General features: G+C 41.5%; 2 protein-coding genes across 2 annotated transcripts; both read right to left on the bottom strand.

The window, feature by feature from the left end:
• Positions 1-572: 572 nt before the first annotated feature.
• gdpd3a (glycerophosphodiester phosphodiesterase domain containing 3a) lies at positions 573-8,618 on the bottom strand. The gene is made up of 10 exons (XM_085352273.1): positions 8,462-8,618; positions 7,856-7,898; positions 7,516-7,651; positions 5,588-5,633; positions 4,660-4,778; positions 4,212-4,301; positions 3,851-3,984; positions 3,228-3,287; positions 2,962-3,013; positions 573-701 (listed from the first exon to the last, which is right to left on the bottom strand). Exons 1-10 carry the CDS (start codon positions 8,616-8,618, stop codon positions 573-575), a joined length of 966 nt encoding a protein of 321 aa, XP_085208399.1.
• A 3,713-nt stretch (positions 8,619-12,331) lies between these two features.
• On the bottom strand, positions 12,332-24,523 carry mapk3 (mitogen-activated protein kinase 3). Its single transcript, XM_085351510.1, has 9 exons — positions 24,163-24,523; positions 22,795-22,977; positions 20,778-20,967; positions 18,228-18,344; positions 17,996-18,110; positions 17,778-17,909; positions 15,877-15,986; positions 15,276-15,411; positions 12,332-13,933 (listed from the first exon to the last, which is right to left on the bottom strand). Exons 1-8 carry the CDS (start codon positions 24,369-24,371, stop codon positions 15,283-15,285), a joined length of 1,185 nt encoding a protein of 394 aa, XP_085207636.1. The 5' UTR covers positions 24,372-24,523; the 3' UTR covers positions 12,332-13,933; positions 15,276-15,282.
• Between the last annotated feature and the right edge of the window lie 1,425 nt (positions 24,524-25,948).

Below are 25,948 nucleotides of genomic sequence, written 5' to 3'. Positions count from 1 at the left end.
TGGGAAAACAAGGACACAGGTGAGGTTTACAGCATGTGTACACTCTCTACAGTCTCTTTTAGGTCAAGAAAATCGGTCAAAGAGATTCGCACTATGCTGCCTAGATTGCTCCGTAACACACTGTACTGTATTCATGTTTGTACTGCCAGTAATTACCTTGTAATCTTCTAATGGCCCAAAAGAATATAAAAGCCAAAATGCAAGTGATTTATTCATAATCATTTATTTCTCAAGCCCTATCTTAAAAGTGGCAGAAAGTAACATTAGAGACATTCAAAATAAAGTCACATTTAATCAGATATACAGTCCAGCTAGTTAAATATTCACTCGTTAGATGTGCTGCAGACCAAATCAATGCCGTGGTTTGTTTGTGGGTGGAGGCTGTAGAGACGATCCCATGACAAACAAGTCATTCCGTCAGCAGCGATTAAAGGTCAGCACCGAAGAGATTAATGATAGTTGTGTTCCCACTGCATGGCGATTATTATGTAGACCAAAGATTCTTCAACAAATGTTGCATTAGCCGTTTTTATCAGTGTCATTGTTGCCATCATGTGATGGTGTGCTTGGATTCAGTCCTGACTTCTGTTTTTGCAGAAGTAGCTGGACAGAAGAGTTGGATAGTCACTCATCACTCCAGTGGCTCCTACTTCTAATGCCGCCTCTATGTCTTCTTCTGTGTTGCAAACAAATAAATGCACCTGCAATTGCAACAGTTATCTTCAGTTAAAAACTGACATTTCACTGCTTTGTTTTTCCTTGTATGGCAGCAGAAAATCTGAAGCACCATGGGACAGTTGTTCAGGCTACAGTGTAGATAAATAACCATTACAAAATGATATTGATAATCAATGCAATGGCAACAAAAGTGTCACATTCATCTTGATTAGAATAATATGTATCCTAGGAAACAGAGAAAACAAGGGAAAAAATTTTCATGGAGCATGTTGCAAAGCTAATCTTATTAGCCGAACGAGCCGGTTAACAGGTGAGCACCGAGACTCACTGGCTATTTTGTTAGGGACACCTGTTCAGCTGCTCGTGGACACAAATATCTTATCAGCCAGTCGAATGGCTGCCTGTAGACGTGGTCAAAATGACCTGCAGAAGTTCAAACCGAGCTTCAGAGTGGGGAAGAAATGTGATTGAAATGACTTTGAAAGTGGCTGTTGGTGCCAAACGGCTGGTATGAGTCTTAAAAAAAAAAAAAAAGAATAAACTGCTGATCTACTGGGATTTTCCCACAGAACCATATCCAGGCTTTACAAAGGATGGTCCAAGGAAGAAAATACCCAGTGAGCTGTAGTTCTCTGGTCAGAGGAGAGTGGCCAGGCTGCTTTGCTGACAGGAAGGTAACTGTAACTCAACCATTCCTTAAAACCAAGGCATGCAGAGGAGCATTTGTGAATACAAATAAAAAATGTTGAACCTTGAAGCAGATGGGCTACAGAAGCAGAGGACCACACTGGGTGCCATTCATGTCAGCTACAACCAGGAAACTGAAGCTACAGTTCCCACAGACTCACCAAAATTTGACAACAGAAGACGTTACCTGGTCTTATGAATATTGAATTCTGCAAGATTTGCAAGATTTAGATGATGAATTTGGTATAAACATCATGAAAATGAGCCCACCTTGTATCAACGGTTTGGTCATGGTGAGGGGGATATTTTTTGGCACACTTTAGGCATTTTAGTACCAACTGACCATCAGATAAACACCACAGTCTACCCAAGTATTGTTGCTGACCATGTCCATCCCTTTATGACCAGCGTACCCATCCTTTGGTTCACTAGTTCTTTCCAGCAGGATAATACACCAAGTCACAAAGCTCAACTCATCTTAAACTGGTTTCTTTAACACGACAATGAGTTCATTGTACTTAAATAGACTCCAAGGTTAACAGATCTCAATCCAACAGAGCACCTTTGGGATGTGGTGGAACAGGTGATTCACATTACTGATGTGCAGCTGACAAATCTGCGGCAACTGTGTGATGCCATCATGTCAATATGGACCAAAATATCTGGAGAATGTTTTCAGCACCTTGTTGAATCTGTGCCATGAAGAATTAAGGCAGTTTTGAAGGCAAAAGGACACAAACCTGGTAGTCGGCACCAATTACCTACTAAAGAGTCTAGTGAGGGAATATCAGTAGGACTGATTAGGACATTCAGTGGACTGATAAGCTGTAAATCGTGTGGACATGTTACTGAATCACTGATTAAAATACTTGGATTTTAACATGCCCACAAATTCTCCCCAAAACACTAAAAAACAACATGTAGATGATATAGAAAGAAACATTTCCTGGTTGCTACTTTGGCATTATTTAAAAAAGTGTTGAAATACAACAAGGACAAAATATAAATATCACATAGCTTAAAGAGTGTTACTTTCTCCAGCTATTGAGTGGAGTCATGTCCTGACAACAGGGTTGATCTCATCACATCAGGATAGAGATGATGCATTCAGGACACTCATAGTGGTTGTGTGAGGTCAACTATTTGTCATGCTGAAGTGCTTTCGGTGTTAGATCATAACCTGTTGAGTTTGAATAGCATCATGCAGCTGACCATGCAGTGACTAGTAGGAGAAAAATCAAATCCATTGACTTTAACAGGAATTATATTTTGGGGATTCCCTGTTCATCTTTTCATGGAAGACACAAGAGCAAAGTAAAAGGTGAAGCAAAACTGTTCCAGGAAAGTTTCTGAGCACACTTGTGGTCCCTGCACTGTTTCTATCTAAATGAGAATGAGCAAACAAAACTCTGATAAGACAAAGAGCCTTTGACAAGGTAAACAAACATTTGTGATATTTTTCACATTTGCCTCTCAGTATTTAGCGTTTTATTTTACTCTGATATGTTTATATTCCACAGTTCTGGCTTTCTTTGCATTTCTTTAACTCTTCTTTCAAGCACAGTGCTGTAAACACTTAGAAATGTGATTTCGTACCTGAATTCCACGGGCAGCGAGGTGCCTAAAAAGACTCTTCCTCATAGTTATTCTGCAATGACAGCATGAAAGAAGCAAATTTAAAATAAAACACAAACTGCACACTGTGCTTAAAATGCTAGATTTAAGCTAGCAGTGTAAACAATCTTTCAGTGTAGTGAGGACTGAATGTTTTGTCGATTTTTGGCATTTATAATTTAGATTTCAAGACCAATAAATAAGTGAGTAGGAACAACTACCATAGTCCTTTTTAATACTTCTCTTACTTTTCTATCAAACACACAACGAGCTTGTTCCTCAGGAGAGCTTCATCGGGAATGAATGTCCTTCAGCGCACACAGAGACAGAGTAAGACACAGTTACACTTTTATGAAATAAAAGTATCTGAGAGAATAAAAACCAAGAGGTCGCAGAAAAAGGCTTACAACCACATGATTAAATTGTCATTGCACAGAGAAACTTTCAGTGCTCCCAGAGTTTTATAAATAAAAGTAAATCATAAATCCGAATGTGTTTAACAGAAATGTATGAACCACAGCTGAACAAGCAGAACATAAACATTCACAACTACAACCCCCCCCCCAAAGTAAACGGTCAGAATTTAAAACCAAAGGGAAAATTGCTGGTTTTTCCCCCAAATAAGGCAACACAGACCCAGAGCCTGTACCATACTTAAACCAGTCATGCTTAGCTGTTATTCACCATCATCATTCAAATTCTCATTTTGAACCAGGAAAAATGTTAATGGGCTCAGTTAGGCAGTCCAGACACAGTGAGCATAGATAGCAAGAACATGAAGCGTCACCGTCTTAACAGAAAAAGGACTGTGCATGCACATGAATGGACACAGTTTACTCAGCATGCACTGAACACACTCCTGCAGTCACACCTGTTGAAGATGCGCATTAGGTAGAACTGCAGCAAACTCTCTCCTATTGGCACAAAGGGCAGCAGCCCCGTGTAGAAGAGAAGTAGAAGCAGCAGGCCTCGGCTCATAGTGAAACTGTACGGCATGGAGCCGTTCTACGTGGAAGGAGAGAAAAGAGACACAGACATGCTGGGTGACAACACTGGTACAGAGGCGGTGTTTATGAATCATGCTGAAAACCATACTGAAAAGCTAAGGAAACCCTGTAACGCCATCATATAGCTTCATTTCATGCATTTCCTGCATGCAATTAAAATGTTATAATGAGTAAAGTGTGTTAATGCTATACAGGTAACTCATCTCCTCCAGCTGGTTAATGTACCATTTTCCAGCATTGCTTCATGATCGTGGAGTCTGCGGAAGCCCACACAGTGATCCCCTCCCTGTTGTAGCGTTTAACCAGATCAGACACCTAAAAACATAAAATCAAGTGGGAAACAAATATTAGCATTCAGGACATGATGACACGAAGGTGTAAGAGTGCAAGTGGTGCAGCAGACACAGCAATCACAGAGGCTGCTGTGCTAGACTTGGGCAGTAAACTGTGGACACTGTTTATAAGGTGGACAACATATTTAGAATTGCACAGGAAAAGCTCCCTAGCCTTGTAGTTAGAAAATCACTCATAATTTGTCCACCTTGACTGGAATTTAGACAATGTATCCACCTCAAAGAGGCCTGATTCAATCCTGAAAAGCTGAAGCTTTTTCATATATCAGGAAATTGTGGTAGAAGTTTGGTGTTGGTTTTTCGGGGCGATTAACGTGTACCCTTTTAATGAGCTCGTGGTTGTTCTCTTTGATCTCAATGCTGATCGGCATCTCAGGGAACTTCTTGAACACATCCTCCAGCAGAGCAAACTTCCTGTCCTTGCCAGTGCTGTAACGGCCTAAAGAAAAGGAGGGGTGAAAAGTAAAGTCACATTAGATGCATGAGCATATCAGAAAGAAATTAACTTGTTATGGCAGTTGACTGTGGTGCACCACACTGCTTTACTCATCTGGGATCTGTCTGCTGCTTTTATCACTCTTTTAATATAGTACCTGCGTTTCAGGTTTGCTTTTATATTAGTTTCATCTGTGTCTACACGTGTTCTGATAATCTGTGCAGTCAGCTATAGTGATGCTAAGAAACGGTGTTCCACAAGGTTTCATTGTTGGCCTCCTGCTGTTTCTAACCGATCGCTTATGATTTGGCTATGTAATTAACAAATACAGTGTGAGCTATGATTTCTTTGCAGATAATTGTATTTCTCCTTATGGCAATAACTTTTACAGTGAATTAAACAATAAATTGCAAGAAAATTGCTGGATGTAGCACATATGATACAAAGTAATATTAATTTTATTTTTAATTAGAAGTTTCATAGTCTGGCAATTATTTAATGATTCAGGCTTTAAGGTTACTCCTCAGAGTCCCTCTAATTTTGCTCCCCTCTCTTGGATATGAATTCAGTATCACTAGCCAACTCTGATCCAGAGTATTAATACTGATGTCCTGCTGGAGGAAATTGGGGAAGCTCATTTTTTTTTATTCTGTCACTTTTAAACAGTAGTTGTTTGATTGTTTTGTCTATACATTTTTCAACATACAGTGTTTGATTTATGATTATGATGATGATTATTGTTATAGATGCATTTCTTCTTCAAATGTCTTTTCATTAAAAATGAACAATTAGATATAACAGGAGGAACTCACCTTCATAAAATGTTACCTCCAGTCTCTCCTTATACAAAGGCAAATCCTAAAAGTTTTAAAACAGAGTTGAACAGAGAGATATAAGGTGAATTTACTATGATGTGATTAAGGTGAAAAGAATTTGTGTACGCCATCGGATATTCTTAGTATTGTTGTCCCAGCTGAGTTGGTACATGCAACAAAGCCGGATGCAAACATTCACTTGATGGTAATCTGATGCTTGAACAAACTCTTACTGAGAAATTACAGCTTTGTTTCCGAGGAAACCTCAAGAGTAATGCAAGCAGCGTGCCCTTTTTGAAGATTATGGTGAATTTAAAAGAATTAAAAGATGCCTCCATGCAGCTCTGTAAGTAATGTTGCTACAGTAAATAAGTGTGCTGTTAAATCTGGATGGAAAAACATGTAATAACATGTAAACCCCCATGTAAAGCCCCGTAGCTCACAGTAGCATTACAACCAAATCTGGCAGTCTCATGTGAGCTTAAGGAACTACCAGATTGTTTGGAAGTGAAAACTGACTTTTAAGCAGTTATTCTGCATTTTACAATAAAACTAAATTGAACTCTAGAGCAGCGGTCCCCAACCCCCGGGCCTCGGACCGGTACCGGTCTGTGAGTCGTTTGGTACCGGGCCGCGAGAGTTGAGGCTCTGATGTGAAATGTATGGTTTTCAGGGTTTTTATCGGTTTTCAGCGTTATTTTGTTATCGTTTTTATCGTTAACTCGGTTTTCCTGGGTCTTTTCACGTGTGTTATGAATAAATCTTTTTTCGGTACCGTTAGTTTTATTTTGTTTTATTATCCGCGACACCTTAAAGGCCGGTCCGTGAAAATATTGTCGGGCATAAACCGGTCCGTGGCGCAAAAAAGGTTGGAGACCGCTGCTCTAGAGTATTATACACTCACACTTGTTCAGCTTCCCATAAATGCAAATATCTAATCGGCCAATCACATGGCAGCAATTACATTTAGGTATGCGGACATGGCCAAGACGTCCTGTTGAAGTTCAAACTGAGCATCAGGGTGGGGGGGGTTTAAGTAGGTAAAAGTACCTTGTTAATGTCAGAAATCAGAGGAGAATAGCATAGCTGCTTCAAGATGAGGCAACAATAAGTGAAATATCCCCGTGTAACAACCAAATTATGAAGAACAGCATTTCTAAACATGTCAAAACTTGAAGCAGGTGGTCTTTAGCAGTAGAAGACCACATCAAGTACCACTTCTGTTAGCTAAGAAAAGGAAACTGAGACTAATATTGCACAAGTTCAATAAAATTGGACAATAGAAGACTGGAAAAAATGTTGTCTGGTGTGAATCTTGATGTTTTTCTGTGCCATTTGAATGTTAGGATCAGAATTATGGTGTAAATAACATGATCCCATCTTGTGCAAGTGTCAGACATTTTCTTAGCACACTTTGGGGCCAAGAAAATATCTTACCCGTGTATTGTTGCTGACATGTCCATCCCTTTATGAACTGTGTACCTATCTTTTCATAACTGATTCCAGCAGGATAGCACACCATGTCACAAAGCTCAAACATCTAGAAAACAAAAATTGAGTTCCCTGTACTCAAATGGCCTCGCTAGATCCCAATCCAATCGAGCACATTTGGGATGTGGTGGAACAGGAGGTTCATTTATATACAGGCAACAAATCTGCAGTAACTGTCTCATGTCATCATGTCAACATGAACTAAAATCCCTGAGTACTGTATCCAGCACCTTGTTGAATCTGTGCCACAAAAAATTGTATATTTGAGACGTAGTGCTCAAGATAAAACTCACATAGTCTCATGTGTAACAATGAATGTAACAAAGCTCATCTATGAAACAGAAACAGAGCAGGTGTCTCTGAAAGATTACCACTTCTTGTCTCAGTACGGCCTTGTGACCTTTGCCCCAGTCCAGCAGGATCCGGCTTCTTACCTGCAGATTGAGCGAGGAGATTGTGACATCATGGCCAGTCTGCCTCAGCAAATTCTCATCATGTGATACCACCACAAAGCCATCATGTGTCAAATGACAATCCATCTCCAGCATCTCAGTGCCCTGCTCCGCCGCACTGACAACAGAGAAAAGATACGAATAATTAAAATGATGACTCCACCGTTTGTCAGGGGTGTGTGCGTCACTTTCACATTTTTAGCAATACACCTTTTTTGGGAATGGGGAGGGTCGGGGTGTGGTGTCTAAAAAGTCTGCCATCATGTAAAAATTGATGCATTCTTCTTTCACAGCACTTCAAAGAGGGCAGTGTGGTACTTACTGTGTGAATGCCTCCATGGTGCTCTCTATCCTCTCTCCAGATGCTAAAATTCATAGAAATTATGCCAGTAGTCAGAAAATACGAAGTACTCAAAATGTCTCAGATAGAGAGCTGCTAAACTGGTCCTACTAAACATTACAGCAAATCACATCATCAGTTAGAATTGCACATTAACTTTTCAGCTTGAGCTTCGTGGTAGAACAGAAAAAAGTATCTGCACAGTAAAATAAGATTTAGATATAAAAAACAGGCCTTTTGTTCAAAGACTTCATCTTTAAAGCAGTAAGAAAAATCAGGGGCACCCCATGGGAAAGCTTCATACATAAGGCTTTAACCCACAGGACTAAAATCTGCAGCTGCTGAAAGAAATTAGCATTTAAAATGTTGGAAAGTGAAGCAAAAGCATTCTATAACATTCAATAGCATCAGTGTTTTGGGCTTCTCTCCAGTTAAATTACTGACTGACATGCAGCTGCTTTACAGATGGACTTGAGGCAGATTAAAACTCAGACCTCAGGGCACCGAGACTGCATGCCAAGCCCAGTCCGGTGAGCACTTCCACACATCATGTTCTTTGAGTCCCACACATTGACTGCAGATCCTTACCTCCTCTGTGTGCGATCTTTTTGCAGTAGAAAGCAGGGCGTTTCTTCCTGTGGAGAATCTGTGGGTTCTTTAGCAGGTAAACCGAGGTGAGGGTGTATCCTCCCAACACTGGGAGGAAAAAATATAAAAAGTTGATCATCCTTTCCTGCATGCACATTCAGCGAGTCCCTGAGAGAGTCTCTGCAAGATCTCACAGTTCAGGTTGACCAGAAGCACCAGCAAAAGAAAAAAACTTGCTCAGCAAGACAATCTCAAAATGACAACTCGATTTCTCCCTCCAATCACAAGTGGCCAGACCCAAAAACTTTTCTGAAGAACCAGCAGCTTGTTGTGGGAAGATAAGAAAAAAATCCAGACAGACTGGTACGACAGAGAAAAAAGTCCCACCCCTGAATTTCAGTCTTACTCTTAGCAGGTACAGCTGAACCCTCAGAGCTGTAAAAGTCAGTTAATGAAGCACCAGCTCACAACCCCACAGGGCTCTCGCTCTGGCCTCTCCCCTTCCAGTGGTAATGCTGTTTTTATGCTTTTGTTCAGGTTTATATCATACCTGTACCTCTGTCTTGCAACACCTTTCTAATGATTACTTTTATTCTGCTACACAGCTGGAGTATTGCTAATATAATACAGAATATCCTAAAACAGCATATGACTACAAATTACCTGCCAGATGAGTGCAATTAGCCATCTATTGCTTTTTCCAGATGTAATGTGCTGCTGGGCTTAAACACAAGCTGATAACTTAGGAAACAAATGCATCGCAGGCAGCATGGCAAGTTTCTTATCTTGTATTTGACAAAGGGGATGTGGAATGTAGAGTAGGTAAACTTTGCTTTGACCAGGCCAGAAATATGAAAACCATCTATCTGCAAGCAGTGCTCACCACAACATGCCACGTACAGTCCAAAGTCAGCAGGATAAGCAGCAGCATATTGTTCAACTTGAATGGCAAAGCTGGAATGTGACAAACAATTGTGTGACAGGCCGAGCCTGCAGTGATGTGTTACAACAAGCCTGGTTTTCATGAGAACAGAGAAATCCATTCACTGCAGGGCAAATCAGAGCTTCCAGCATTTTCCTACATTTACAGGTGTCTCGTTTTGACGTGCAAATCGCACAGAAGACAGATCACACCCCACTGTTTGCCACTTTTCTGTTTTCCTGCTGTCACACGTGGTAGAGATATATAGAGACATACATGTGTGCATATTAAACTTACAGTCATGCTGAGACATGATATGAAGGAGGATGTGAAAGCTCAAAGGCAGATCAGTGTTACAGCTCCTTTTACACTGCTCAAAAACATTAAAGGAACACTTTGAAAACACATCAGATCTCAATGGGGAAAATATGTTGATATCGACATGGAAATGAAAACACAGAGCTCCATTCAAAGATACTCCCAAAATCAAAGTGGGGGGGGGGGAAAAAAAAAAAAAAAAAAAAAAAAATAGATGTGGCAGGCTAGTCCATTTTGCCAAAATTTTATTCACTCCTGATTGGTTAAGGACCTTCTACAGCCCTGTCCAGCTCTCAGAGTAACTGTCTGTCTCCTGGGATCTCCTCCGTTCTCTTGAGACTGTGCTAGGAGACATTCTAACCTTCTAGCAATGGTACGTTTTGATATGCAATCCCCATCCCATGCCATGGTAGGGTCCAGGTATCGCCTCATGCTACCTGTAGTGACCCAAGTCAAATGAAAAAACAAAACTAGTGAAAAACAACAACAAGCAGAACAGATGAGGGGAAAAATGTCAGTGGCCTCTACCTGTAAAACAGTGCCTATTTAAGAGGGTGTCTCATTGTTGCCCCTCTGCTGCACCTGCTGATAATTTCATTAACACCAAAGCAGCCGAAACCAATTAACAACCCCCCTCTGCTACTTAAATGTCCAGATCAATCTCCCACAGGTTCTACTGACATGATGCTATACTCTGATTAGCAGTGTACTTGGATTCATCACATAAAAATCCACAAGAAATGGCACAAGAAAAGTCTTGATTATGGAGTTCCACAAGGTTCTGTGGTAGAACCCATAATTTTCACATTATACACACACACACACACACAAAATACGGACCACTATTTATAAACCATTACTGGACATTGGTAACCTTTCCCCCACCCTGTAGTTCGACATCTCTTCTTGCCTTGCACTGTTGTCAAAGTGCTTCCTCAAAGGTTACAATATTGGCGATGAATTTCAATATTAAACCTATAAAACTAAATAATATTGACCTTTGAATATAAAGTATCTTTTGATGTTTTTATTAGCTAATAAAAAAAAACAAAAAGAGAAAACGAGACCACATCACAATTTCAACAGTATCAGGAAATTTTATTCAATTGTATGTATATAACGTGTTTTTGTTAATCGTTTAATTCATAATACCCATAGAATATACAGACTATAACCCTCAACAACTCATATCTCTTTGACAGTCTACTTATATGTTCTTTTAAAATAATTCCTTATAAGATCTTGTAAGGGAAAAAAAAACACAAACAAAACAAACCAAACCAAGTTTCCTGACTGAAAACACTGTCAATAATAATCACGCCCATAAAAGAAATAAGAAAAATACAAATTAAAAACATACTAATTAAAAAACAAACAAAAACAAAAAAACAAAAGAAAAAAAACAAAACAAAAACAAACAACAACACCCAACTATAACTCCCTTTTATGTTAAAAAGAACAAAACAAAACAAAACAAAAAAAAACCTACCCCAAACAATATCTCACCAATATAACAACAATAGCAATAATAAGACGACCCATTTAAAATCAATATCTGGAAACAGGCCCTGTGACAGATGGGCCTTTAAACTTGTGTGAATGTAGATGGTGTGTTTAAGTGCAACTTTTCATAAACACACAGATACACCCCCTAAGATAGAGAGTGAGGGGGAGTGTCTGTGTGTGTCAGGAGGATAGCAAAACATGGACCTCTTGGGTTGTTCTCATGATTAACCAGTGAGATGTTTGATTTGATGGCTGAACCACAAAAAAAAGAAAAACAAAGCAACAACAACAAAACCAAAAAACTAAATAAAATAAGAGGGGCAGCCCAAATGTACATATGAAACAAAACATCTGCATGACAGTCATCTCAAAGATCTGAAACTACAGGTAACTGCAGGGAGACGGCCCAGGCGGCAAAGAAACAAGTTCCATCTCTCACACACGCACATGACGAGAGGAGTCTTGGCTTTACGTTACTGATGAGCAGATACACAAACACTTGTACATAGACGAATCACCGCAGACCATCCATGAGTCTGAAAACACGCAACACTTTAAACTTAAAGCTCAACAAGCAGGATGCTAGACAGGGCGGGGAAGGGAAAACAAAACGGGGGCAAGGCTGGAGAGACAAAGTGCAGACGTGCTGATTGAGTCGCGTGATTGGAGCGAGTTTCTCCCTCGTCCATGATGTGGGTGAGACGGACACATGGCTACCAGAGAAGGGAGGCGGAAAGCGGCAGCGGTGGCGCGCAGTGTTCACCAATTCAGCTGTGGGTAAGCAGAAAAGAGGCGGGTACATTTACCAAAAAAAAAAGAAAAAAAAAAAAAAAGCAAGGAGTGGAAGGCAGCCCTTTGAGAAAAGCACGGTGAGAGTCGGGTGGCTGAACAACCAGAATGAGCATTACCACATGCACCAAAAAGCCTCACACTGATCCCAGAGTGCTGGCTATGGCTTCAGAGAGCGACACAAATCTGATGTTTGCTGCAAAAAACAAAAAAAAACAAAGCACAAAACACGAGGCGCAGGTGCATCTGTTAGCATCACTGCTCTGCATGAGAGGGATGACCCAGTGCATGGGTTGGTCTGTTTCTGGAGGGGGAGGGACATCCTATACTGTTCTCAGGTATGTGATCTACCAAACAACGGTTAATACAGTCACATCCAGAGCAAAGACAGGAGGGAGCAGACACCAAACAGATGCAAGGACATAGCTAAGGGAAAACACTCTGGAGAAACCAGAAAAGGAAGCTGGGAAAATTACACACAGCCCCCCCCCCAAAAAACACACACAAAAAACAACCCAGTAAGGAGTAACTGGAAATATAATATATACAGCACAACCATAGAGCGATGATGGGTGCTTGGCTGTGCGCTGAGCCGACAATTGGTTTCAACAGGAGTCGTAAAAAACAGAAACCCAAAAACAGGTAGTCATTGCCACGTGCAATCAGCTCTCACATTAACCAAAAGCAGGTTTTACTAGTTTCCTAGTAGGAATTTTAATGAGCTTGCTCTCGTCTCCCCGGTGGCTTAAGGTGAGGAGATCCCACTCTGTATTAACGGGTGGCTAGATTTGAGTCTTCGCTCGCAGTTAGGCCTCAATGACAGGCACCCCGGGTCAAACAAAACCAGACCCCATTTTCTAGGATGCATGTTCACCAAAATGGTTACAGAAAATAAGACTGAGAGCGTGTTCAGCGACCCCACCGTTTTACATTTAATAAAGGAAAACGTTTCAACTCAGTTAGGCTGATGGTTTACGTGCAGTTCTCCTAGAGTGGCGATAATTTGGGCGTTTTTGACCCAGCACAAAGCACCATGGGCGTTAGTATGAACGCTATGACTGCACAAACACATAATAAGAGAAACTATTTTTATGCTTTTAGCCCAAGTCATGCACGGCCTCCTGGATACAACCGACTGTCCACATATAAGGAGGAGGGAAAAGTCTGCCTGCTCTTTTATTATTCCCATGTTGCTCGCCAGCCAAGTCCCTTGCATGTCTCGGCCACTTTGGTAAGTTTTCAGGAATGCATGCATTCATATGAACATCATACACTTTTATAAGAAAAAGACCGATAACAAATGAAATCCTGCCAACATGCCAGTAAAAACATCGGTTTGTTTCAAAATCAAGTGTTCAGAAAAAACAAACAAACAACAACAACCCTTAAACAATGTTGTACAAACAAAAACTGCAACAAGCACAATTAAAAAAAGAAAAGAAAAAACAAGTTTTTTTTGTATGTACATACACACCCGATTTAACATACCCCGTTCTTTTAGCCCTCAGTTTTACAAGGTCGTAATTTACATGGATCATGACAAGAAAGTTATGGTGTTGGTTAATACAGTAGTACGTGTGTATACATGAGAGGAGGCTACACAAAGAGGAGAAACAGGAGAAGCTCAGACAGGTTAGCGACATGAAAGAAAAGGTTTGATGAGGAGGAAAGGGACAGCGTGTTGCTGTAGATGAGGCATAAAAATGGAGAAAGAAAGAAAAAAAGAACTAAAACAGTACGACAGACCCTACCATCCCACCCAAGCACAGAAATCAAATTTAAACTTAGCTCTCTCTTTGCAGTAGAAATGGAAAGATTAGCAATTTAATGCTTGTATTTCTTGGTTTTATCTTTTTGTTGGTTTCTTGATGATGCGTTTTTCTTTTATTTTTAGCAAGTTGTTCCGAGCCTCTGCGCTTCTTTGTCACTCCTCAGGACTAAAGAAAAAAAAGAAAAAGAAACAGAAGACTTTAATAATGACATCATTTAATCCTATTATTAGAATCCTGCCAAGTAACATTTGACCACCGATTGCATGCAGGACGTAGTGCAGCTGAAACCAAATGTGACCTAATATGTAGAATAAAACGGTCAAGGAAAGACGTTTTTCAGTGGACACTTGCACTCACCGGCCACTTTGTTGTTAGGTACATCTGCTTATTAACACAAATATCTACCCATCAAATCACATGACAGCAGGTAAGGGCTGAGCTACTGGGATTTTCCCACAAAACAATCTCTAAAGTTTACAGAGAATGGTCTGAAAGAGAGAAAATGTCTAATGAGCGGCAGTTTTCTGGGTGAATATCCCTTATTGATGTCGGAGGAGAATAGCCAGACTGCTTCAAATTGATTGGAAGGCAACAGTAACTCAAGTAACCACGCCTTACAAGACGGATATGCAGAAGAGCGTCTCTTTAATTTCCTGGTAAGAAGAGGAACCTGAGGCTTAAAAAACAAAAAAACAACAACAGTTTTCAGTTCAGCTGTGACATTTGGTAGGGTAAGAATTTAAGGTAAACTACATGAAAGCACAGATCCTTCTTGCCTCATATCATAGTTGAGGCTTGTGGTGATACTGTAACGCACAATGTCAAAAACCTCAAACTGTACTCAAAGTTAAATCTTCATCAAACGGGAGATTCACATCATGGATGTGCAGCCGACAAATCAGCAACTACTTTGTGAGGTCCTGTCAATGTATACCAAAATTCCCCAATCTGGAAGCAAACTGCTTCTGTACATTTACTGTAGTTTTTTAGATCTGTAACAAGTTTGCACTCTAGGCTGTGGCTTGTCTAAGTGTCTGCATGAGCAGCACTTGACTCCACTGACATCTAGTGGATGCACACCACAACTAAATCTATCCAGAGCTCTTACAGCTTGTTGACTAGATCTGAAAAATCTCACTTTCCTGATTTTCTTTGGCTTATCTCAGCCTGATCTGAAAGGATTTCTCAATGCAAGGCATGTTTGTAATCATCACTAAGATGGTGCGAGATTAGCTCAAGCAATACCAAAACCCCCACTGATTTTAGCCTCAAATAATGCAGAAAAGACTTCAAACTAGAAAGACTAGCTCAAGCTGTAGCTGTGTAGTCCAATGAGGTGAGGAAGAAAGATTTCCAAAAGAACTTAATGTAGAGGTGTTATGAAAAAGTACTAAATCTAGCTAATGTGGGGAAAAGTGTGTGTCTTCTTCCATAATATACTTTGTGTTTTTAACCTTGTGTTGCTGCTTTGAGTTTGGGTGCAAAGAAAGCAGCCTTTTTTGTGTACCTGTGTCTCAAGAGCGAACCGGCGGCTGGTAGTTGTCCTGGAAACGGGCCGTTTCCTCAAAGATCAGCTCCTTCAGCCTCTCTTTGGGAAGGTCGTCCAGTTCCATGGTGAAAGTGAAGGGCTCCTCTGCGACAGGCTGCACGTTTCACACACACGCACGCACAGACAGCAGCAGAATGTTACGAGTCATTTCGTGAAAACGCTGCTCTGCATTTGCAAAGTGAGAAGCGCAGTGTGGTGGTGGCTTGCATGAGTTTCACACTGTTGCGACACCACACACCATAACCACGATTATTACACTTACACAAAGCAGCAGTAATCTCACAGGTAAAATAAAGTCTACAGTACAATGAACATGTGTTTACTGCACTGAATCTCTTATAGTTACACAACCTGAGAGGAAACTTAATACTTAATCCAAACACTGCTAAGAGGCTTCACAGCACAGTCCAATATAGCTGCAAATCAAATCAAATCTTAGCTTACGGTAGAAAAATGGCTAAACCCAGCTTCCTTATGTAGCTTGTATGTTGTGTAAAACTCTTTACCACACAAATTTAACACTTTGTGCATTTTGCACATAACAAAGATTGTATTTTACCTCATCTGAAGGATCGTAGTACTGCTCCAGGTAAGGGTGAGCCAGGGCCTCCTCGACGGTGATGCGCTTGATGGGGTTAAAGGTCAACATGCGGCCCAGCAGATCGAGAGCTGCATTAAAGTCACAAGGAGCTTAGTTAGTTCACTCGCCAGGTTATGCAAAAATATAACCTACAGCTTTTCTTTAATTTTCACCCGATAACTGATGACCCGAGCAAACATCACGTGAAACATTTCCAGAAGTTTGATGCGTTTCAGTTTCCAACAGTTTCTTAAATCCTGCCACTCACTCAGAACACACAAACACACAAAATGAGCCATTTTTTAAATATTAGTTGAGACAAATGCATTATAATAATATGGCAATTTCTCTATCCAATATATCACAGCTTATTTAAAGGCGTTGGTGCAGGTTTTTATCATGTGAATCATTTCCTGATGCTGCTGTTTGCTAATTGGTCGCTAACAGGAAATCTCTGTTGCTCACAGCAATCCTGATTTACAGCTGATCTCATTTACATAGACATCTGTTGAAGTGAGGTCACACCCCTGTGCCCTAATAAAGTGTGTACCTTAGAGGCAACTTTCTCCTGACTGGCTGCAAACAATTAACTATTTTAGTGTTTTATGAGCATTAATATAGGATCCTAAAACAGAACACCTGTTTGTATTTGTATACGCCAAGACTGCAAATAAACCACATCAATCCCGTTGGAGTCTGCCTTGTTTTCGGACACTTAAACGTGACAGAATGTGCAGCTGAAACGATAATAACAAACAAAACCTTATTTTAAACATTAATTTATTTGTCGTGTCTTCAACCTCTTTTCCTATGGAACAGTTTTATCTCGGTTTGTAAAACTTCAGCACCACCCTCTTCATCTGAAGGTGCATGGAAAACTCCGGGGTTAACTTGGATACGCATGTCGGTTGAAACTGAAATTTTAGTTCAGTGGCGGCAGCAAGTTGGCAGTTCGCTGGTAGTGCGTGGGCTGCCCATCTACCTGTAGAGAACATCTGCTGTCAGTGGAGGCAGCATACAAAATATGTGGTAGAACAGGCCTGAGGGTTATTCTTACTGGTGCTGCTGGTACAACAGCCAGCCAAGGGGAAGAGAGAAGTTCTAACCCACAAAAAACTGAAGTGAAACAGTGTTACAAACAATGAAATGTTTCCACTGCACAGTGCTTTCCATGCTGCATTTTATGATTTTTGATGATTTCTCTACGCTTATCCCATGCCTCGACAACCCTCTTGTCAAACAATCAGCATTCGACTAACACATAGGTCTTCCCCGACCAGCTACGTGCAGCTGGGATGTTGGAGCACATTTATGGTGGGTGCAAACCCCCCCCCCCCCCTCTCTCTCTCTCTCAATCCATACGCAAACAAAACAGTTTGCGCAAGATCATAAATTAGGCATCGACCTAGTAGCAGACATAAGTTAATCAGATAATAGAAAGACAACCTGGCTATGCTGAACTTGATTTGAAGTACAGGGCTCAGGAAATAGTCTGCCCTAGATGCACTCGCACCAATGAAAACACAGTTAGGTGAGGAAGCTGCCTGAGGCGGCATAAAAAACAACTGATTACTAGTTCAAGATTTTTTTTCTAGATCAGTAAAAACTGTGGGGAACCTTAGCTCATTTGATAATCAAAACTATATCCAGAGAAGAAAACTCAGCAGCTGTGAAATCATGGGGAAATTACCAGTTATATTCTCACATGGGCCTAATCGAGCATGACTTAGTGTCATAAAGAAAGTACGCTTTCTTGTACATTTCTGTTGGGTAACGTCTTGATAAAGTCAGTGAAACACTGCATCTTTAGCAATGCTGAAGTATATAAATGTCCACTCCTTGCTAGTATTCAGGACTGCAAATAAACCATGCCACAGTACCTTTAGGGTCTGCCTTGTAGAACAGCTTTTCCCACGGGATCTTGGGTTTTTCAGGCAGGGACTGCAAGTAGTTCCTCGCCTTCAAGTTAATGATGCAGTTCAGATCTTCTTGAGATGGAGAGCCAAGAATGCCTGTAAAAAACACAAGGAGACTCAAGACGGCTGCTCATTAACATCACTGATCTCTAATGTGGAAATAAGAGAGAAGTATGTCTCACCCAGTATGTGGTTGAGTTGGTCCAAGTAGTGTTTCCCAGGGAAGATGGGTTTGTTGGACAACATCTCAGCCAGGATGCAGCCCACCGACCAGATGTCAATGGACTTTGAGTAGCCCTGAGACACAAACACACGCACTTAGCCCAACTGTGATTTTTATCTTTTATTTATCGAAAACTAAATAAATTAAAAAGGAAAAAAAAAAAACCCCTCATCAGTTACCCACAGTCTTACCTTGGAGTTGAGCATGATTTCTGGAGCCCTGTACCAACGAGTAGCCACATACTCAGTCAAAAAACCAGTGTGGTCGTGCTCTGGGTCGGCTATCCGCGCCAGGCCAAAGTCACAGATCTGACAACAACACAGAGGGTCAGAGGTCAAAAACAGCAGTCTGCCAGCTGGCCCAGAACAAAACTCCAGAGTGTCTGAAAGTAGTGAAGCATGTTCAGAAAGTTATTTTAGATTTAGATGTAGTTTTCTTTGTTTAATATGCATGCAACACAGTTATTTTAAATGATTTTGGTCTTGTTATATGGAAACGTACAGTAAGTAACATTGTTGGGAAACAGATCCAGTATATAGCTGCAGGAACATTCGTTTAGATGCATTTATTCCTCTGGAAGGGAAGGCTTCAGAAAACCACAGCAACACGAGCTGCCTTTGTTCCTTACTCCTCCCACATGATCCAACTAATCCAGGGATTGATGGCTGAAGGTTCATAGTTCACCCGGACTACTCTAAGGCTGTGCAACATTGAAACAAATGGCTCAAAATAACAACAACAAAAAAAAAAAAAAAAAGATTGGAGATGAGATTTTGTTTGCCTTGTATTCAAGTTTTACTGTTTTTTTTTTTTAAATTATTTTTCATCACTTTTTATGCACTTTCTTACAAAATCTTTATGATTCCTTAAAAGATAAGATATTCCTATCATTTATCTGTAATTCCCAATACACTCGCAGAAACACCGTTTACACTGTGTGGTTGCATCCTTACTTACCGTAATTGTCGGGCTATAAGCCGCTACTTTTTCCACAAGCTTTGAACCCTGCGGCTTTTAGTCAGGTGCGGCTTTTCTATGGATTGTCCATGATTTTTGTCATATTGTAAGACGATTTGTTTTGTTTGTTCCGCTGTTGTACGGCACTACGTTGCCTGGCGGAAGGGCATGTGATCAGACACACAGTATCGGGGTTCAAGAGTGGTGTGTTGGTCACGTGTCCATCCGCCAGACAACATAGTGCCGTACAAGTAGCGCGAAAAACAATGCGAAAAGCAAGTTATGCTCAACTCCACCGGTGGAATCTGACAGCGTGGAAAAGTGTGAAAACATCCACGATCACCAACGGATTTCGAAGGGCTGAATGCTGCATGATGGAGAGGAGGACACCGCCACGGCCCTTCTGAGGGTGTTCGACTCTGACACTGACAACGAGGATTTCTTTGGTTTTGAAAGTGACAACGAAGGAAAGAAGCTGAGAGTGGATGACGAAGCCATCCTGAGCCTGTTTGTATCCGACACTGGAGAAGAGGACTTTGGTGGTTTTAGTGGGCAGGAAGATGGTGGTGAATGACTGACTTTTCTTCTTGTTAAAGCCGTGTCGCTGCACCTGAGCCTAAAAGGTAGTCCGAATCTATTTTTCTGGTGTGCTGTAGGTTATTGTTATGTACTACATTTGTTACTCATTTATGAAGCACAGTACATGTTTCCTACTTGTAATTACCGCTACTTGTACATATACCTAAAAGGTTATGCAAATATGTACCCATAACTTGTTTTTCAAAATATTAATAAAAGGGGTGTGTCTCCAAACAGCCATCTCTTTCCTGACAATTCCCTTTGTGCATATTCTCTTACATATGATAAGTCAACATTGAAACACCTGCGGCCTTTAGTCAGGTGCGGCTAATGTATGTACAAAACAGGATTTTCCCCTGATTTTAGCTTGTGCGGCTAATATTCGGGTGCGCTTTGTAGTCCGGGAAATACGGTACTTTAGACACCATGAGAGGTGTTTTTAGGATCGTTTTCAGGATTGTTTTCTGCCATAAAATAAGAAGCATGAGCTAGAGAGCCTAGTCATTTCATACTAAAATTCATTGAAAGTGCAAAATTTGACTGAAGCCAGCTGAGGTGAACACTTGTCATTCTCATCAGATGTGCTGCGGTGCGTTTCAGAAGCTTCCAGGTAGATGTTCTCTGCTTAGCTAAAAATATGTGCCCGGTCTATTTCTGACAAGCGCCGCATCACACCGCACAGAGCCGATTGAGCAGGAAGGAAAGTAAGAGAGAAGAATGGCCTTGGGCATCTGGTCAGTTTTCAAAATAAAACACCCGGATGTGGTCCGAAGCCGTGGCCAGGATGGACCAAAACCACACTGCAGCTGGGAAGCGACACAGCCGTCAATTAAGCTCTAAATACAGCATACATTACAAGGCCCAAAGACTGTATCATTAAAACAGTAGCAACCTGGTTTTCCTGGCAGAGCCTTCAAACATTCCTTCGAAGTTTTTTTTTTAATCTTCTTGAGAGCTGGCTGATGTAACCGCTGTTGCCCACAATGCTACTTTTATGTTTAATTACATGGAAATAAATGGCCTAAATGCCACATAACACTGACTTTGCAGCACATAAATGTCAAATGACCAGATTTACACTCAGAGCCTTCATATGCTGTATCAAGTATGTAAAATCCACTATCCCACACCAAGGGGAGGGAAAAAAAAAAAAAAAAATTGTTGTCGTTTTAAATGGTGATTGCGGCATGCACATGTGAGCTAACCTTGAGGTCGCAGGTGGTGTTGATGAGCAGGTTGGAGGGCTTGAGATCCCGGTGCAGCACGTTGGCGGAGTGAATGTACTTGAGGCCTCGCAGGATCTGGTAGAGGAAGTAGCAGACGTGGTCGTTGCTTAGCCTTTGGCTCTTCAGTAGCTTGTACAGGTCGGTCTCCATCAGGGTCTGCACAATGTAGCTAGAAGGATGCACGGGTCAAGGAGGACAACAACAGCTAGTATCTACTGATGCTGGAGGATAGGAACACTTCGTGGATGCTTTCTGCAGCTAAATATGGTTCAAATCCAGTGAAAATCGGCTGAAGCCTTTTTCGTAAACCTTTCAGGTCAGGAGTCATTTTGTTGTGCAAATCAAACAACAGAAAACCTAAATGACTACAGACTCTAGCAGGAGTGTACATAGCCCAAAAGAGCCTACAGGTGGCTTTACCAAATTTAGAATATCCATTATACTTCGGTATCCTTTTGCAGCACTGCATAAATACATATTTCAATCATTCAACTGTTCTAGATCCAGATCAGCAAGTATTGCAAGTATTAACAGTAGGTTTATAGAGGAAAGTCTGACAGGTAGATGTGCGCACAGTCCTGGTTGATTTAAAAAACGCTCCTAAATGATCACAACTGTTACAGTTTGTGATAAAGACAAAAATTGTTTTGGAAAGAAAAGAAGACGAGTTTTACAGCAATATTCGCTGCATCATTGTGACACAAACCATTTGCTATCTGAACACAGACAGAAAAATAGTTCAAACTAGATTTTTATGACAAGTGCTTAATATTACTGTGACTACACGACCATTTTAGAGAACATTTAAATGGTTCCTGAGTCCAAAATAAGTCCACTTAGGCTGAATGACACTTGTTAAAGGGTTAAGAGGCCCACAGTGCACGGTGCACTAACCAGCTGAGCTACACACAGAAAGTAGTAACTAAATGATGATGCCATCAGCGGACAGATTTGATTATCCTTAGCAAACTCAGTCAAGTTTTCACGAGTTCATATAAACACTACGTGACTAAGTAAAGCAAACCAAGCAGATAAAACAACAGGATACACAAAAAATGCGACTCATGCATTTCCTTTCCGTTTCTCAGAAGACAATGCAACTGTTCTCAGTCAGTGCCGAGTTCCGAGGATGCTCGCTACTGCCCAATGTGGCTGAATAACAGAGATCTTAGCAATGATTCAGCAGCTCAAGCCGTTTGAGTAAAGTGGTCAAATGACTGACTCTCGAGGCCATTTGATGAAAATGTTTCGCTCTGTGAAGCAAATCTGATATTATAGATTTGATTGATCTCTACCAGCCACAGCATTAATGTTTCCAGGTTTCCTTTCTTAACCCATCCTACTGACTTTAACTCTATGCACACACAGAGCAAGTAAAAGATGGATTAATAATTTGTGTTTGCTCGTCTGGTCTAAATTCACCACAAGCCACACAATTTTAATAACTGTGCAGTCACAGCTGACTTATCCGAGCCACAAGCTTAGAGAGAAAAACCAGAGGTGGTTGAAGTTCTGCGAGAGTCACAAATGTTACAGGTGAGGGCTAAACCTGTACTTGAGCCCCACCCCCCAAAAACATCTGTAATCAAACAGCCCTACTTTGTCTTTTTAAACACACAAACCTGCAGTTGACTTCAGCATCTGTACCATCATGATGCTGCATGACTTCTTCATTGGCTAAATCCAGTAAAGAATAGTGTGCTACAGTGCGTTTGCATAATAAACTCGCAAATTTCATATTAGTCATTGTTCTCAGCATCTTAAAGATGGCTCACTTCCTTCACAGTAAAAATTTGATCTCACATATTCCCTGAAACAACAACAACCTCGCAGAACTTGCTTCAGGTATTAAACTCTGTTTAGAGTTTATGGACTCTTGAGACAGTTTTAATGTAACCATGTTCTTGTCTCTCCTTTAGTAACATCTCAATCTCAGTGTGACTGCCTGCTTGATTTTTTTAACCATAAATTAACACGTATGGAAAAAGCAGGATACACATCCTTCATGTTGTCGAGCTGCTGTGCCCTGATGATGTCGTTGATGCCGATGATGTTCTCATGGTGGAAACGCAGCAGGATCTTGATTTCCCTCAGCGTGCGCTGGCAGTACGTCTGGTGCTCAAATGGGCTGATTTTCTTGATGGCTACGCGCTGGTTTGTCAAGTTGTCCAGAGCAGAGCTGGGAAGAGGCACAGGACAGGGGTCAGATTACACACTGCATAGATACGGTATTACAAACTGGGCTGACACTGAGCTCCATAAGGGTGCTTCAAACTGTCACTACTAACAACAAGCAATGGGGCTTTTTTTTGGCTGTAATATGTTGAGAAGCACTGTAGCTGTAGGCCGGAGTGTGGGCGCAGTGTCAGCACGATGGAGATGTAGGATGCATGAGGAGCAGGCAGGGCTGGAAAAAAAGGTGAGGATGGTTTCTTTCTTGTGGTGAGTTTTGCATTAAAAAAAGACACTCATCTTTATCAGGAACACTAAGTGAAAGATCATTCTTGGGTTGCACAACACACTGAAATATTGCGAGGATGTATGTAAGTTTTGGAGCTTTCGCATGTTTAACAGACACTCCAAGACCACTTGGATCGCTGTCAGTGTGCCAAACAGTTATTGCTGTCAATGTTTACAAACAGGGAAAGCAGCAGCAGCAAAGTCACGTGACCACGATGGCACAAACAATATAGCACTATGCTATCAGAGCTGGCAGAGAGCCGCACGGTGTGTGCGCCCTGCTGAGGTGGGATGTGTGGGCCCAACATCCATCTCGCTGCTGTGCCATCTGATTGTTCATGAGGCCGAGCTGTGAACGCAGCGACATGACACTGATAATCAAACGCATCTAACATGGTTGGACACGTCCACACGAAAAGGTGCAGCTCTCATACGTCGATAACACGAGGGAGAGGCCTCGGCAAGGCTCACAAATGTCACTCGCATCCTCCGCAGCAGCTCTGTCAGAATTAAAACAGAGATCGGAGCGATTTTGAGGCTGGTTCCGGACGTGGCTACAGCGATAACCAACTTTCCTCTGCGGTCAAACGCCGCCTGCAGAAGAAGATCTGATTGCAGTAGCAAACTACGTCCTGCGCAAACACTCCCCAAATCTTGTTTCCTGTAAAGCTCATAGCCACGCCTGTGGCTGTTCGGCTAACCCGAGTCACCGTAAAGCTAGGCTGCTCAAGAGGTTCAACAGTGTCTTAAGTGCCAATCATCGTGACTGAACACACATTAACTCGACCCCGCTTGTAGAATACAGCCGCTAAAGCGAGCTGGCTCACAGTGTTTGCTAATAAACACATTATGTTCGCTTCGCGCTACGGTAGCCCGACAAGAGATGACAAGCGCTACTACTCACCACACCATTCCGTAAGCACCCTCCCCGATGTACGACAGGTTCGTATAGCGGGGGCCCACGTCAAAAATCTGTCCTTTCACGGACTCGGCTGGAGTCCTGGGCACCGGAGCTACGGGCGGTGCATCGGGCGCAACAGGCGCAGCAGCAGCGACAGCAGCGCTGTCGGAGGCTTCGGCCGCGACCGCCGCAGTGCTGCTTGTATCCGCCATTCTTCCTCTCCAAACCGCTCCGAGACTGTCAGGGAGTGTCACTAGGCCCCGCCGCCGCTTTCAGCTGCTCTTTAACGGCCGTCTGAGGCTTTAATCGTGCGGACTGTGTGACTGACGGGGCGCAGCAACTGGGCCCTCTCTACTACTGGAGCGTAAATGGATTTCGTGCGCGAGCGGGGATTTGGTCTCAGCAGTCAGCGTAAATGCGCGTGCAAGAGTTGCGTTAGATTTAATTAAAAGGATGGTTCCGTTGGGCGGCAGCGTGTCATTTGGCTCCAAACGACAGGCACCGCCTACTCCGCTGCTGTAGTGAGACAAAACAAGCGGCCATACAAGAATTAAACTTGCAGCAGCCGCGAGTGGGCGTGCCGAAATATGTTGCATGCTGGCTGTTATGGAAAACAAATTAAATAGTTTCTGATGAATTTGAACTTTGGCTTGTTTTGTTTTTTTGTATATTAAATATTTTAGAACAATAAAAATAGTTTTAAATGGTGGTTTGAACACGCCGTGGCAGGATAATGTCACAGGAGAGGCTTTTTTGTTTACATGTACACAGACTTTATTGTATGTCAGGTTTATTACATAAGGCATCACATTATTATTTATACATTACAACAGCAATAATACTACCAGTATATAGCTGGCAACTACTGTTGGTAAATATCAAACATCATTTAAACATATACAAGTGTTAGTGTCAGGATGTTTCTTCTTCCATATACACCAGAATAATAATAATAATAATAATAATAATAATAATAATAAAATACAGCATAAAATAATCTATCTATCTATCTATCTATCTATCTATCTATCTATCTATCTATCTATCTATCTATCTATCTATCATAAACATATGTCTCTTTCAAGTACTGTTGCTGCAGTGAGAGTACTAACTGAGATGGGGAAAAGAGATCATATTTCTCCCATGGAGTTGCTGCTCTTCATTGGCCCCCGGTTAAATCCAGAATTGAATTTAAAACTCGTCTACTCACATACAACCACTTATATAGTCAGGCCCCATCATATCGTGCATAGGACCACATTATCCTAACAGAGCACTTTGCTTGCAGACTCTAGGCTTAATTGTGGTTCCAAGAGTATTTACAAGTAGAATAGGAGGCAGAGCCCCAGGATTCTCTCTTCTGTGGAACCAGGACCCAATTTGGATTTGGGAGACAGACACCATATCTACTTCCAAAATTAGACCTAAAAGCCTTCCTTTTTGTTAAAACTTATAGAGCTGGGTCACGTGACCCTGAACCACCCCTTAGTTACGCTAAGATGCATTGTGCTATTGAATTTACTCATCAGTGATTATTAAACCTTGGCTGTGTTGGTTCTCTTCTCTTTCCCTTCACCACCCGGTCGATCTGGTCCTCCCCGAGCCTGACTCTACAGGAGGTTTCTTTCTGTTGAAAGCGAATTTTCCCTACTCACTGTCACCAAGTGCTCACCCAGAGAAGGTCATCAGGTTGTTGTTTGGTCAAACTGACTCCCTTCTCTAATTTTTCTCTTTCCGCGTTTTTAACAATTTACCGACACTTACACGGAAATGTTTTCTAAAAGCTTAC

Source organism: Diplotaxodon limnothrissa, linkage group LG4 (genome assembly GCF_057381915.1).
Source record: "Diplotaxodon limnothrissa isolate DT_005_m linkage group LG4, D_limnothrissa_male_GT1.1, whole genome shotgun sequence".
NCBI lineage: Eukaryota > Metazoa > Chordata > Actinopteri > Cichliformes > Cichlidae > Diplotaxodon > Diplotaxodon limnothrissa.
This window is presented reverse-complemented; position numbering and strand designations above follow the sequence as displayed.